Raw genomic sequence first — 15,024 nt, forward strand, 5'->3', positions numbered from 1 at the left:
ATGAAGTTCTGTAAGAAGCACCAATTAGACACTTACATACAGTTGTGATAGCTATTTAAGCAGCACCCATTTTGGGCTTCGGGGTCTTTCGCTTTGCAATCAAAAGTATTTCCCCAATAAAGTGCGTGAAGGAGCATCCTGTTGTGGTGTCTTCCTTGCTGGCGAGGTGGGCGTTACAATAGCATAGGCTCCTTGGTGGACCCTGACCTTGCCTGAGAGAACTGGGATGTGAAGGCCCCTCCCACAAGTGCCAGGATGGGAGGACAAGAGGCCAGCTGAGGGTCCTGAGCAGATCTGGGGAGAGCCAGGCTAGTTGTGCTTTAAATACTCTATTCCATTTATTTCATGTGTGTGAGCATGTGACAAGGATTCACAGGAGTCGTCTCTAACTCCTTCCAGCAATTGAAAGCTAGTTTCCAGTGCTGAGTGCTAAAGGGGCTGGAGAAGGGATAAGGTCTTTTGTGGGGGTCTTTCTGTGGACATAATGGGTTCCCAGCTTGGCAGGAGACCTGTGGCCATGTTTTATTAAAACCCTCTCTGTGGATCTGGCCCAGAAACTAGATTTCAATCCTTGGAACTCACCTACATGTGTAAAGAGAGAGTTCCCTGATCTCCGCTGGCATGTCATGGCACAATGCTCCACCGACATCATGTGCACACACGATAAAGCTTGGCATGGAGGTATGGGACTAGAGTACCAGGAGGGAGAGGCAGGAGGAGGAGGAGTAGCCCCAGTGCTCACTGACCAGCGAGTTGTACACCATCTATGGGCTATTGGTTCACTGAGAGACCCTGTCTCAAAAAATGAGTGCAACAGAGAATGGCACCATTGTTGATTGTTGACCTTTGACAACCATCTACATACAGGTACACACATATGAACATACACACACACAGACACACACACACGCATACAAGAACTTTGACTTGAGAGGGAACCTATCCAACTGATTAAATTATCAAAGTGATGAAGAAATAAAGACCCAAGGCAGCTCAGAATGGGAGGGAGCTGTCTGGGTTATGACAGAGACCGCATGGGGTGATGCGGTAGGAATCACTGTCCCCACACACTTACGTCTTCCCCTCACATTGGCAAGGTGCTCATTCTCTGACATTAACATTTTGGAACATACCCGGGGCATTGCAGTTACGTCATCCACGAAGACCCCTGACACATGGCACGGGATTCAGAAACATCATCCCACATGTCTACCTTATACTTGGGCTCTGGCGGACAACACCATCCAAGGTGATGCTCCTGAGCTGGGGAGAGCGCCCCCTACAGGAGGCTGGGAGAAAGCAGGAGAGGCAGGCACAAGCCAGGAGGAAGGGGTGAGTGTCTCTAGTCCATGGAACTCCCAATCTCCAGCAAGCCATGTTTTTATTATTATAACTATTTATTATTATTATTATTATTATTATTATTACTCTGAGTGGGTGTTGGAAGCAGAGCTGAGTCAGGGCCCCATGAGGTCAGACAGAGCTGACAGAGAAGGGGCTGGGTCAAGGGGCTCATGGGAATAGTGTATCCCCAGCATCAGATGGCCATGTGGTCAAGAGGGTGACTCGGGGTCTTAAACCTTGTGATCTGGGCTCTCCCAGGCTCAGTCAGGGTGGGCAGGGGCATTGACCTCACTGGACTTAGTGACACTCGTTAAGACTCACAGTGGGCATGGAAAAGTATAGATGAACCGGCTGTAGGGACATACTATAATCCCAGCACTCAGGGCACGGAGGCAGGAGGATTGCTGTAAGTTGAAGGCTAGCCTAGCCTATGAGACTATGAGACCATGTCCTAAAACAACAACAACAAAGGTCACTGAGATAGCTCAGAGGCAGCAGGTGTTTGTCACCAAGCCTGGTGGCCTGAGTTTGGTCCCCGGGACCCACGTGGTGGAAGGAGAGAGAGCCGACTCCTATAGGTTGGCCTCTGACGTCACGTGCTCACACACATGAAATAAATGGAATAGAGTATTTAAAGCACAATTAGCTTCACTCTCACTCAGCTCTGCTCAGGACCTTCAGCTGGCCTCTTGTGCTCCCATCTTGGCACTTGTGGGAGGGGCCTTCACATCCCAGTTCCCTCAGGATCCACCAAGAAGGATCCCAATGAGGCCATGAAGACTGATTGAACCTGGGGGCTGGGAGATGGCACAGAGGAGGTTAAGGCAGGGGATGCTCTCGAAGAAGACCTGGGCTCAGGTCCCAGAATCTATCTGGTGGCTCACAAAAACCGACAACAATTTGTTGTTGTTTATTTTTCAAGACAGAGTCTCACCACTGAGCTCTGACTAACATGGATCTCACTATGTAGACCAGGCTAACCTAAAACACACACACACACACACACACACACACACACACACACACACACACAGAGGTCCAACTTCCTCTGCCTCCCAGGTGCTGGGGTCAAAGGTCTGTGACACTGCACCTGGCTGACCAAAAGAAATTTAAAGAAGCTGACACTTTGTGCCGAGGGCTGACCTCTGACCTGGGCTAACACAACCATGATCAGCAGAACTTCCTGCTCCTGTTTCTTTAAGGGAAAAACCGTGTTACAGCCCAAAGTGTGTTCTCAGCCATAGCCCTTGGTGGGATCATTTTTTTCCGTTTATTTCCTCATCTGTTTTAGGATTCTTTTCTCACACTCTGGAGTGAATCCAGCTGTGGTCTAGCCCAGGATGGACCAGGCTCCATTATCCATCCTCCTGCATCAGCCTCTGCCTGCTGGACTGCCAGGGCCACCCCCAATGCTGCTTTTCTTTCTTGTTTCCCTGTATGTGAAGGGTTAATGACCTAGAAGCCCCAGGCAGTCTGAGTGACTCCCTGCAGGAGGAGACAAGGTGCTGGTCTCAGTGTGCAGTTAGGATCAGGGAGGCCAACGGGTAAGCACCCCACCAAAAGTCACCAGCTTGGGATAGCAGGACTAGGTCTGCAGAGCCCCAAAGGTCCCATCTCTACCCTAATCACCTGGAGCTCCTGTGTCTGGTGAACAGTCTCCACCCGCAATTGCTTCCTTCATGAATCTGCATAAGGACAATTCTGCTCCTGCAAAAGGCTGGTCCTTCTCTCTGCATCACAGTAAATCCTGGTCAACGTCCATGGGTGCACGTGTGAGTGTACACCTGTGTGTGGATTTGTGTGTGTATGTGCACAGGCAAGCTCACGTGTGTGTATGCTGTGTGCGGGTGAGCATGCGCGTGCGTGTACGCGTGCGCGTGTGTGTTTGGGACCTGCCATGTTGGTCCTTGGAATTGAACAGGGTTTCCCTGGAAGCCCGACCAGGGCTCTTAAACTCTGAGCCATCTCTCCAGCTCTCTAAATAAGAGATGAGGAGACAGAGGCAGAAGGTTGAAGGGCATCAAACTGTTTTGACGAGGCCTTGGGTGCGCCACCCAAAGACTGACTGTCAACCTTTCCGGTGCCTTCACAAATAGCTCAACTGTAATATCCAATGCTGACCTGTCCTGACAGCTCGGTGGTACAGCCTTTACTTTTACTTCATCCTTGGGAATGCCCTGGGTTACCCCTCACTCTCACCACAGCCCCCCAGCACCACAGGGGAAAATGTAGGACGTGAGTAGGAGAGGAGGCTTCTGGGAAGGCTGAGCTTTCTGTAAGAAGTTTCTGTAATCCTAGAACTGCAAGTCCAGAGGTGAAGGAAAAGCAAAACCTGTACGGTGCTGTTCTTAAAAAGAAAATAACATGCAGTTCCACCTAAAAGGTTCGCAGGAGCTGGAAGCGGAGCTCAGGAGCCACCAGCCACCTTCTGCAGTTTCCTGACTCGGTTTCCCCTCTTCTCCTAAGTGTACAGATTGCTCTTCAAACATGCTGTGTAACAACAGCTTTTGCCAGAAGAAATCCTGAGAAAACCAGATCAGTTTCCTTATGCGATCTTCCCTGCATAGAATCCTGAGACAGTTCCAATTGGGGCGGGGCGCGGGGGAGGGAGTTGTCAGAAGCCCTGACGCCATTGGCTGTTAGGGCCTGGCTTATTTGCATATCCCCACCCTTCCCGGGAAATGGAAACTGAAAGTCCCAGTTCAGCCAGGCTGGGAGAGACATCGGACCAGCAGGTTGCAGAAGTAAAAGCTCCAGACCTATCATGGAGCAGGGACTCAGGAGCATCCCGGCCTCGAAGCTCGACAAGTTCATAGAGGACCATCTTCCGGATACCCGCTTCCGTGATAACCTCAGAGAAGTAATGAATGTTGTATACGCTCACCTGAACGAGAGATGCTTCCAGGGCTCTTCCCATCCAGCGAGGGCCTCCAAAGCTCGGAAGGTAATCCCTCCTCAGCCTAAGCTGACCAAGATAGGGTGGGAGAGAACTCTCAGAAGCTAGGCTGCAGCCCTGATCCCTCCTCCTCAACTCTGATCACAGCTGGGCAATGGGTTCGCCCCCTTCCCGGGCCCCACATCTGTATTGGAGAAGGAGCCTCAGCTACAGTTTATGTTTCCCGCTCCCAGGCCACGCCCATTTCAGAGTCAGGGAAACTGAGGCTCAGATCGGCAAAGCATTACTAGAGGAGAGTGGTGGGTAGGGGACAGGGAGTTGGGGGGAATACAACCTGTGCACTGACTGCTGTGTGACATAGGGTAACTTAACTACCTTCTCCAGCACCCCGGGATGGCAAGGACACATAGAATAAATTAAATGTGACACAGAGGACAAAACAGGACCCTCCTGGTGTGCGATTGGATTGATGGACCCTCTCTGGGCTCAGTTCTGCGTCTGTCAAATCGCATTTCATGGTGATGGTACCTAACTCTCAGGCTCTGTGAAGGCCGCAGAAATCAAGTTTTTTCTTGTTTTAGTTGATTGTATTTTTATATGTTTAGTTGTGAGTGGGGGCCCTGTATGCAGTAGTGCAGGTTCTCTTAAGATCAAAGAGGGGGTGTCCGATCCCTTAGAGCTGAGGTTACATAGGTGGCCGTGAGCTGGCCTACTTGGGTGCTGGGAACTCAGCTGAGGTCATCACAGGAACAGCAGGCACGTTTAACGACTGACCCACCTCTCCATCCGCAGGTGTGACAATTTGTAATGCCTCCTCTCCACAGTAGCTGGTGCTCACGTGTGTTAGTGACGAGTCTCAGCATTTGGTTTAGGGAGGCTCTTCTCAGTGGGAATTCTTCTATTTAAAATGACTGTTTTACAGATTTCGATCACCTTTATTAATTTTTCAGTTTCTCTGTAATTATATATGTTATATAAATATTTTATATATATAATATTTTACATATTATATATTATTACATTATATATATATAAAACACAAGGCCATTTTCTTAGAAGAAAATGATGTCATTTGAGCGTATTTCCTCCCAACAATGGCAACAATGGGGCCCGGGCTACGTTTTCATATATCTGTATTAATTTAGTCAGTCTCTTTCCAACCACGACTATCCTTTACCCCACATACAAGACCCTCTCCAGAGAGCCCTCACTGATCGCATGTCACATGCGTGCAGCTAATGTGGACTCTACATGAGACAAAATGTGCTCTAACGTCCCCCCACATTGCTCTTCCTTGCTCATTTCCTTTAGACCCCTCCTCCACTGGCATATACACCCCCCACACACACAAACACACAGATATAGACTCCACAGATAATCATGGATGTTTGTCCTTCACAGTCTGGTTTATCTTCTGTACCATGAGGAGATCCAGCACCCTCTATTTTCCTACATAGATCATGATGTCACTCTTCAGGGCTGACTAGTATTCCACTGCACATGTGTCAGCTTGCTCTATTCATCCATCCGTCACCCTCAGTGTAGGACTCCTAGGCTCTTCAGCATCTGGACTGCCCAGCATGGCTCTCCCTATCCCTTGTCATTCTCATCTTTGTCTTTCAGGGTGGCTCTTCAGACAAAGGCACCACACTCAAGGGCAAGTCAAATGTTGACCTGGTGTTGTACCTTAGCAGTCTCACTAGCTTTGAGGATCTGTTAAATCATCGGGAAGAGTTCATCAAGGAAATTAAGAAACAGCTAGATGAGATTCAGCGTAAGAAAGATTTTGTAGTAAAGTTTGGGGTCCAGAGTTCATGGAGTCCCAACTCCCAGGCTCTGAGATTCAAGCTGAGTAACCCCTACCTGCTGAAGGATGTGAAGTTTGATGTGCTTCCAGCCTATGCATTCCTGGGTAAGTCAGCCTGCCAGAGACCTCAGCTCACCCTTCTGCATGCCTTCATCCCCCCTTCTAGTTCCACCTGTGTGTATGTATATGTGTATGTGTGTGTGCGTGTCTGTGTGTGCATGTGTGTGTTTTGTAGGTGTTCTCTTGTGTGTGGGTGTGATCCTGAGCCATGGATAACACATCTCAAGAGTCAACCATCTTTTTGAGACCTTGTCTCTCCCTGGTTCAGAATTCACACATGAGCCTGATTGGTTGGGAAGAGCCCCAGGGACCCTCAAGTCTCCCCACCCCTTCTCAGCACTGGGATTTCAATCCTACCCCACCAACACCAGCCTTTTCTTTGAGTCCTGGGATTCCAACATTGGTCCGCAAGCTTGTGAGCCAAGCACATTACTGACTGAGCCATCTCCCCAGCCCACATCTTCCATCCCTGAACTGAAAATGCTTATCATTTGAGAAATTCAACTAAAGAGAGTATCTCTGTAAAGCTGAGCTGGGGAGGAGGGATTTTAGAAACTTGATAGTGGGGAGAGAGACTCCATCCCAGAAGGACATCAAGTAGTGAGCTGCCTCAGTTAGGGGAGGAAGTCACACTAGATGCTCCCCTAACATACCAGGCCTATTCATGGCTGGCTGTGCCTTGTGTCTTCCTAAACATGAGACCATGTAGACTTCACTGAAAATAACAAACTCATGAGTCTTCTCCCAAAGACTGGGAACCTCAGAGCTGGGCAGAGACCTGGGGTGTCTGAGGAGGGTTTGTGCAGGATGTAGATCTTCTCAGTGGAGCTCTGTACCCTTGGTAAATCTGCAGATGCAGCCACCACTGTCCCAACCACCCACATGCACAGACATGTCATTACACATGAAAAGATCTCACCTTGAATTTTGACAAAAATCTCAATTATTCAGTTTTACCAATTAAGACTTACAAGCTAGATGCTGTGGTAAAAGCCTTAGCAGGCACTCAGGGAGGCAGAGAAAACACCCAGCTGACCTTCCTCCTCAGCCAGAATGTTCCAGAATACATCCCCTCTCTCATGCCATCTCAAAAATCCTCTTTCAAACTCTCTTCTACTTCCTGTGGGTCTGTCTACCCTTCCTCTTGACTCTCTCTTACTCTCTATGGTTTTCTTCTTAATAATCCCATGTTCACTTCCGGTCAACTGGTGCTTGCTCTGCCTCTTGATCTATACTTAACTTTATTTAATCCTGTTTACAATATTCAAGCAGAAAGTTCCTGGATTAAAGGTGTGTGCAAAAGCTGAGCCACACCACAACTAAAAACAAATTTTTCCAGTAAACAACTTAATCTCAGGGTTTACAGTGTGATCAAATATCCTGCAACAATCTTATACCAGACCTGACACACAGTGTGTCTCCAAAATTACAAATTGCCTGACTAAGGGAACACCTGTGAGAGCACAGTGGGGCCTTGGGGAACTTGTAAAATACTTGAGCCTTTACATTTGGGGGACACAGCACCCCTGTTGGCCACTGTGTGAACTGCTGCTGTTAACTTAGAGACAAGCCCTTGGTTTAGGAGAGCCATGGAAACAGGACAGAGTCTCAGTCAGCAGGGACTAAGAGGGCCAGCCTGGGAGTAGGATCAGGGCAGCCTGCTGTGGGAAGCTGCTAGAGGCTTAGAACCCTGCTCAGTGGAAGGGGCTCAGTGTGGTTGACACAGAAATGAGCCAGGAGGGGGCTCCCCTAGAAGCCTGTCTGGGTCAGGACTTCCTCAGTCTTAGTAGCTTTCCAATGAAGAGGCGTCTCCACCACAGAAGGACTGCCTTGGGAATGGTGGTGTGGGCGACAGCCAAAGAGAGGACCATAGCCATAGCCCTACATGAGATGACACAGGCCATGAGCCGTATTGTATTATAGACCCTGAAACTGAAAATAAGCCCATGAGGGAAAGACCTCCCTGGTCACTGAGTGACTGGCTTGTCCAAGCTCCATCCATGTGTGACTTTTCCCTGTGACAACATCAAACCCTGATGGTGTAACCTGCCGCATGGCACATATGTGCACACAAGTCACAGCCTGCTGCCTGCCTAGTCTACTCAAATGTGCAAACACACCTATACACACATCTATTCCATAGCCTGCTGCCCATCCATTGTACAAGTGCAGAGGAAGGACACACACACACACACACACATACGAACACTGCCATACCTTGTTCCTGTCAGGATCTGGATAAACAAAATCCACATGATATTAAGTTACATGCTACAGAAAATCATCCACCAAAACCACACAGTGCTGGGGAGACAGCTCAGTGGATAAGGGTGACTGCTGCACAAGCATGAGAACCTGAGTTCAAATCCCCAATGCCCACCTAAACTCTGGAAGAGCCACACATTGACCTGTAACCCTGGTACTATGGGGATAAAGACAAGAGAATCTGTAAGACCTGCTGGTTGCCAGCTGAGCTCCATGTTTATAGACATACCCTGATGCAAAGAAACAAGCTGACAAACTATAAAGGAAGACATCCTAGGTCCTCTGTTGTCTCTGAACATATGCATATACCTCCTCAGGAACACGCGACATCTGTACAAAAAATAGGCCAGAGACTCTGTCAGCATGAGGCGTGATACACGAATGCAGCAGACTGTTCCACAGTAAACTCTGACACAAGCAGGCTTGCACACAGTTGACAAGAACCATGCAGAAGATACTGGAACCAGGTGTGGTTGGCCATTATCCGATGACTGAGTAGCTGCCTTGTGTGTGACCACAGTGTGCTGGTTCCTCCCACCAATGTCTCCAGGTCTGCAGAAAAGGCCCTCACTAGAATGTACTGGGAGCAGGGACTTTGAAGTGCTCAGCGTGTGTGCGGTCCTGAGGAGTGGTAGGGCAGATGGGTACATGTGATTGATGCCTGTTGCAGAAAAGCTCTGCCTGTTCGCTGAACCCCATAGCCACTGACCTTGTCACCTCAGAGAGACTGAAGAACTGCAGAAAGGGGCTGAGGTGTTCCACTAAATGAAATTGTCTTTACAGGTCATCTTGTTATCCCCAGGAGGCCTAACGAACAATTCTATGCCAATCTGATCAGTGGGCGGACCTCGCCAGGGATGGAAGATGAGTTCTCTCCTAGCTTTATGGAGCTTCAAGAGTATTTTGTGAACTGTTGTCCAACCAAGCTGAAGAGTCTCATCCGCCTGGTCAAGCACTGGTACCAACTGGTAAGACATCAGACCTAGTCATTGTGGGCTTCATTTGCATAGAGTGTAGACACAGGCCACAGAAGATGTATATTCTAGTTTGGTTTCTCTTGAGGTGATAGCTTTATCACATGACCACGAGTCTCCTGGGATGGAAAGATATTATTTGTTTACACATCTGAGGCGGAGTCCATCATTGAGGGATTAGGGGAAACCTGAAGCAGAGACCATGGAGGAATTCTGCTCACTGTTTGCTGTCCAGGGCTCTCTCAGTGTGCATTTCTATACAGCCCAAGGCCACATTCCATTCATGGCCCCAACCACAGTGGTCTATTCCCACCCACATCAATCAGCAATTAGTAACATGCCCCCACAAACTCCCTGTTGCCAGTCAGATGGAGGCATTTTCTTGATTAACATCGACTCCTACCAGAGGAAGCTAGCTGGTATTTAGTTGACAAAAATTAAGCAGCACAATTGACCCTCTTTCTACATGGCATTCAAACAAGCCATGGCTAAACCATAACCTTTCCTTTCTTGCTTGTCCCTAAGATCTCAGGTCAGTATTACATCATAAAACACAACATAGTTTTAAAAGCCCCAAAATTAAAAACGACCCCCCTCAAAAAAAATTTCCAATATATACAAAGATTAGTCTCTCAACTGTGGGCTCATATAAAATTAAAACACAAGTTAAATACTTTCTTACTCCAAAAGGGAAGAACCAGGTCACTGTCAGAATCATATCAAAACACAACCAAAGTCCAACAGAGCCAAAACCTCAGTATCTGATATCTGGGACTCACAGTTCTCTGAGCTTCTCAGGCTCTGCTATCCACAGCACACACAGCTGGTCTCAGGCTCAGGTCAGCTCTGTTCTCACATTGCTCAGTTCCTGGCAGTCGTCCCCTGCTCAGGACAACTCCAGTGTCTCAGGGTCTCCACTGCCATTGAGACTGCACTTTCACCAATGGCTTCTCCTGGCCTCTCCCAGTGCCAGGCCTCAGCTGCTCTCCAAGACCCCTCCAAACTTGCAGGTTTCATGGGACCAAAGCCTTACCACCTGGGAGATTTCTCTCCAGTTCCAGGTGTGGCTGACACCTGGAGATGTCGTCTTGGGACCCCTGGAACACAGCTGTTAGGGTCCATGATTTGCCAAAGAATGATGTCCTGCACTGAAATAGTATGCAATGGGTAAGAGTGTTTTACTGCTTGAGTCCAGCATGCTGGGGTCTACCATTTACCAAGATGGAGATGCCCAGGTGAGATCACAGGCCCAGTTTAAAGCACATTAGTGCAATTCCAGGGAAGGGTAGGTGACCTTTTTCTTAATTGTTTGGCTCTATCTCTAGGGACATTCCAGAATCCTTGCTGGGGGGGGGGGTGCTAGAAAATGTTGCTGGGGAAGCCTGGAAAATGTTGCTGACTCTGCCCTTGCCTCAGGATGGCAGGGCAGTTTCTGATGGCTAGACACTTCGTGATTGCATGCCCTAGTGCTGGGGGCCATCTCCAGCATGGTAGGAATGATTTTCTTTCTTTTTTTTTCCCCCTTTTTTTCTTCTTTTTTTCTTTTTTTGGTTTTTCGAGGCAGGGTTTCTCTGTGTAGCCCTGGCTGTCCTAGAACTTACTCTGTAGACCAGGCTGGCCTCAAACTCAGAAATCCACCTGCCTCTGCTTCCCAAGTGCTGGGATTAAAGGTGTGCACCACCACTGCCTGGCCGGGAATGATTTTTTTTCTTCTTGTCAGTTCTTCTTGATGCAGCAGAGGGGGAACAGCATCAACGGGGAGGAAGACTTGGTCTTAGGAGATTCAGGGGTAAGACTTTGTCTTACAAGATATTTAGGGTTGCTGTATAATAAAGGTTTATTTATTTAAGTTACTATGCTACTGTAGCTGACCTGCCTTCTGTGATCCTCTGAGGTCAGAAACTGCAGTTTCTGGCTCTTAGTACCTCATCCTAAAAACAGCAAAGGATTAAGTAAATAGCCTTTGTACTATCTCAGCAGAAACTGCTGGGCTCTAACTTATGACTGCTACTCTGAGGTCATAAGAAGAAAAGACACTTAGAGAAGTTATTATAGAGTTTATTACTAAGTGTAAAAAGTTTCCTATGAAACCTATCTAAGGGAAAAAGCAGAAAGATCCTAAGTGGGGAAAAGGAAAAAAAATTCTAGTAAGGGAAAATTTCGTCTAAAGGAAAAAATTCTCCTAGGCGGGGTAGAAAAGGAAAGGAAGGAACAATCCTTTTTGTCTTCAGTACTTACACATCTTTCAGAATACATGATCACATGTTACAAAGTTCATCACAAGTTCACACCAAAAAATCAAATCATAAATTGATATGGAAGTTTACGACAGAGAATGTTTACATGAATATCTATTAGGAGTAATTATCTGGCTAAACATCCACACCTGTCTAGCTCCACAGGTTCACTGAAGGTTTAAAACTTTAAGTTATTAGTGAAGTTTTGTATAGATGAATCCAGGCAATAGTTTGTCTTCTGTCCCAGCACCTATAATAAATCGATAGTTCCCTATTAGTGACCTTTGGTTAATTGTTTTGCAACCTCTTGGAATGTGCTCTGAGCAGGAGAAAGTCTGGTTACTATCTAAGAGCAATTAACTGATGACACTTGGGAGACTGGCAGAGTTCTCATTGTACTTTTGACTATCAGAAAAGGACCTAATAGCAATCCCACTATAAAAGAGCTTAATAATCACTGATATAGTTTTAGGAATTCTTATAGGATCATCATTAAGACTTAAGAAGTCGTCTACTTGTCTATATAGCAACACTACAAGACAGTACATCTTCGTGGATCTGCAGAGATCTGCTCTAAAGGGCTGTGCTATTGCTTAGTGATTGCTATATATGTTTAATAATAATATGGAAAGCATATTAATAGCAGGAATTTTTCCTAAAATGAGTCCCTTATAGCCTTGCTGAATAAGGCTGTGCCTGTCGCAGATTATATAATAAAAGGCAAGCCATTTCAGGATGATTACCTGCTAGTTATTAGCTTGTCCCATTCTGGCTCCTGACACCCTAGGTTTTCCGGTAACTGACTTGCCTGGACTTGTCCAGTTCTGAGAAGCAGAAATTCAGGCCTAGTCTCCTGATATGCCAGTTTGAAGCCTGTTATGGAGTCACCCTGGCTCGGTCTTCTCACACCTACTCTCTGCTGACCATGAGGAAACTCTTTCCAAAAGACTTGGCCCCCATGGTGCATGTCTCTTCTCCATCAGAGCTAAATCTCAGCCCCAGCTGATGAGAAACCCCTGATTCTTCATGCAAACACAGCACACAAGGAGCCCAGATGGGGTCCTTGCTTTCCTCTGAAACGTCACTCCAGCCTCCATCCTCTGCCTGTCTCTCAGCTCCCCTGTCTCCCAGGTTCCCACAAACAGCCTGGTAGGCTCTCAGCTCTCAATAGCTTTCCAACCCAAAGTTCCATCCTCCTTCCTCAATCCTCCCAAGGAGCAACATGGCGGGTCAGTCACGGCAGTGCCCCCTCCCTAGGACCGGTTTCTGTCCTTGTTTGCTCTGACTGCTGTGGTAAAGATGAGGCTGGAGAGTAAACTGGGGAGGAAAGGGATTGTCTGGCTCTCATTCCTGCATCCCACTCCATCACTGAGGGAAACAGAGGCCATGGAGAAACTCTGTTGGCTGCCTGATACTCTTGGGCTGATTTTTAAAAACCTCTCAGGACCACTTGCCCAGGACAGAGAATGCCCACCATGGGCTGGACCTTCCCACACTGATCAAGAAAATGCCCCACAAGCCTGACTCCAGGCCAGGCTGATGGAGGCATTTCCTCACTTGTGGGTTCATCTTCTTCACATGATTCTGTGTCCAGATAATGCTTTGTCCCTTTGAGAAAAACAATGTAAAAGAAAAAGTGGGTGAAAGGGAATCAGAGGGATGAGAGAGAAGCAGGTGTGAGTGACGCTGCGGGGAGGGGATGCTGTAGGAGGGGCAAGGAGTGGGGAGGGGTATCTGAGAGGAGGGGGGAACTTTCTATGGTTGTTCTAGGTGATTTCTTCTAGTCCACTTTCCGGTCAGCTAACTCTCTCTCCAGCCGTGCTCAGTCTGTGTGGAGCACACAGTGTCTGTCTTAACCACTCAGCCCTTGACTATAGCACAGGATGGGCCAGAGACTGAATCTAAATGATTGGGCGTGGCTGTGTGACAATCAACCTGTAATGACATCATCAGGTGGCAGCTGAATTGACCCTGTGAGAAGTGGCCCCCCACACAACAGCTGAGAGCCCCGTTTTTCTCCTTGCCTTTCTCTTCTCAGTGTCAGGAGAAGCTGGGTGACCCACTCCCCCCACAGTACGCCCTGCAGCTGCTCACAATCTATGCCTGGGAGCGCGGGAGTAGAGCAACTAAATTCAACACAGCCCAGGGCTTCCGGACCGTCTTGGAACTGATCACCAAGTACAAACGGCTTCGAATCTACTGGACAGTGTATTACGACTTTATACATCCAGAGGTCTCCGACTACCTGCACAGACAGCTCAGAAAAGCCAGGTAGTGTGTCCCCATGTGGCTCTGCTCCCCATCGGTACAGGGCTGTTCTTGTGTGAAAGGGGGAGATGGGAGCTCTGTGTCTATGAAGGGACTGTCCTGCTGTCACCTGATAGACATGAGGCCCTACAGCCCTAGGAGGCAGGGGTGGGCTCTCCTGTGTGCAGATGAGGACACCAAGGCTCTGACATTGTCCAGACCCAAACAGCAAAGGAACTGAAGACATGCAGTGGGAACTGAGATTATCCCACAGTGACAGTATCATAAGGGCTGTAAGGCTTGTGTGGAAGACCAGCAGTGGACCAAGTACCTGTAAATAATCAAGTGCTATGTGACCCTAGGTAGAGACATGTCCCGATCTCACATCTGTTCAGTTTTCATACCTCAACCTCTGAGACTGGCTGCTCCAACTCTCCACATCTCACAGATCAGAGAGGCTGAGGGTCCTGCCCCAGGACACACAGCTACTAAAGTTGGAGGATTTGAATTGAGGCCTTTGAGGTCATGCCCAGGATCCCTCTGGGTTTGCTGTATGCTGGGGCCTGGGGGGACAAAGGACAATCTGTGGGGCAGGGACAAAGGACAATCTCTGAATAGGAGCTCTCTCTCTGCTGGTTCCCCCACCCCCACCCCTGTGCCGTGGTACCAGATGCACTGGCCAGCTGCGTAATTCCCTTTCTTAATGTTGCTCTGCAGGCCTGTGATCCTGGACCCGGCTGACCCAACAAGGAATGTGGCTAGTTTCAACTCAGAGGGCTGGCGGCCACTAGCAGGAGAGGCTGCCGCCTGGCTGCGGTACCCATGCTTTAAGTACAGGGACGGTTCCTCAGTGTGCTCCTGGGATGTGCCGGTGAGAACATGTCACCATCCTCTCCCTTCCGAACACCCTCATTCTCTTCATCTACCTGGAGAATGTTCTCACAAAGATGTGGTCTCCTCGCTCCTGTGGAGGCCAGAGGCTCTCCTTATTTCACGGCCATTTTAACACCGTTCGTAGATCTCATGGGCTCACAGGATGGCTCAGTGGGTATAGGCACTTGCTGCCAACCCAAATGACCTGGGTTTGATCCCAGGAGCTCCTCTGGCAGAAGAAGAGAACCAAATCCCCAAAGTTACACACATGGACATGAGCGCACGCGCGCGCGCGCGCGCGCGCGCACACACACACACACA

At 48.4% G+C, this 15,024-nt stretch overlaps 1 protein-coding gene across 1 annotated transcript; it reads left to right on the forward strand.

Moving 5' to 3' along the window:
* Positions 1-4,061: 4,061 nt before the first annotated feature.
* On the forward strand, positions 4,062-15,018 carry LOC114609556 (inactive 2'-5'-oligoadenylate synthase 1B-like). The gene is made up of 5 exons (XM_028753910.1): positions 4,062-4,288; positions 5,864-6,152; positions 9,156-9,340; positions 13,622-13,854; positions 14,548-15,018. The coding sequence occupies exons 1-5, from the start codon at positions 4,109-4,111 to the stop codon at positions 14,834-14,836; spliced, it is 1,176 nt and encodes a 391-aa protein (XP_028609743.1). The 5' UTR covers positions 4,062-4,108; the 3' UTR covers positions 14,837-15,018.
* Positions 15,019-15,024: the final 6 nt, after the last annotated feature.

This window comes from Grammomys surdaster, unplaced genomic scaffold, assembly GCF_004785775.1.
Source record: "Grammomys surdaster isolate TR1022 unplaced genomic scaffold, NIH_TR_1.0 125976, whole genome shotgun sequence".
NCBI lineage: Eukaryota > Metazoa > Chordata > Mammalia > Rodentia > Muridae > Grammomys > Grammomys surdaster.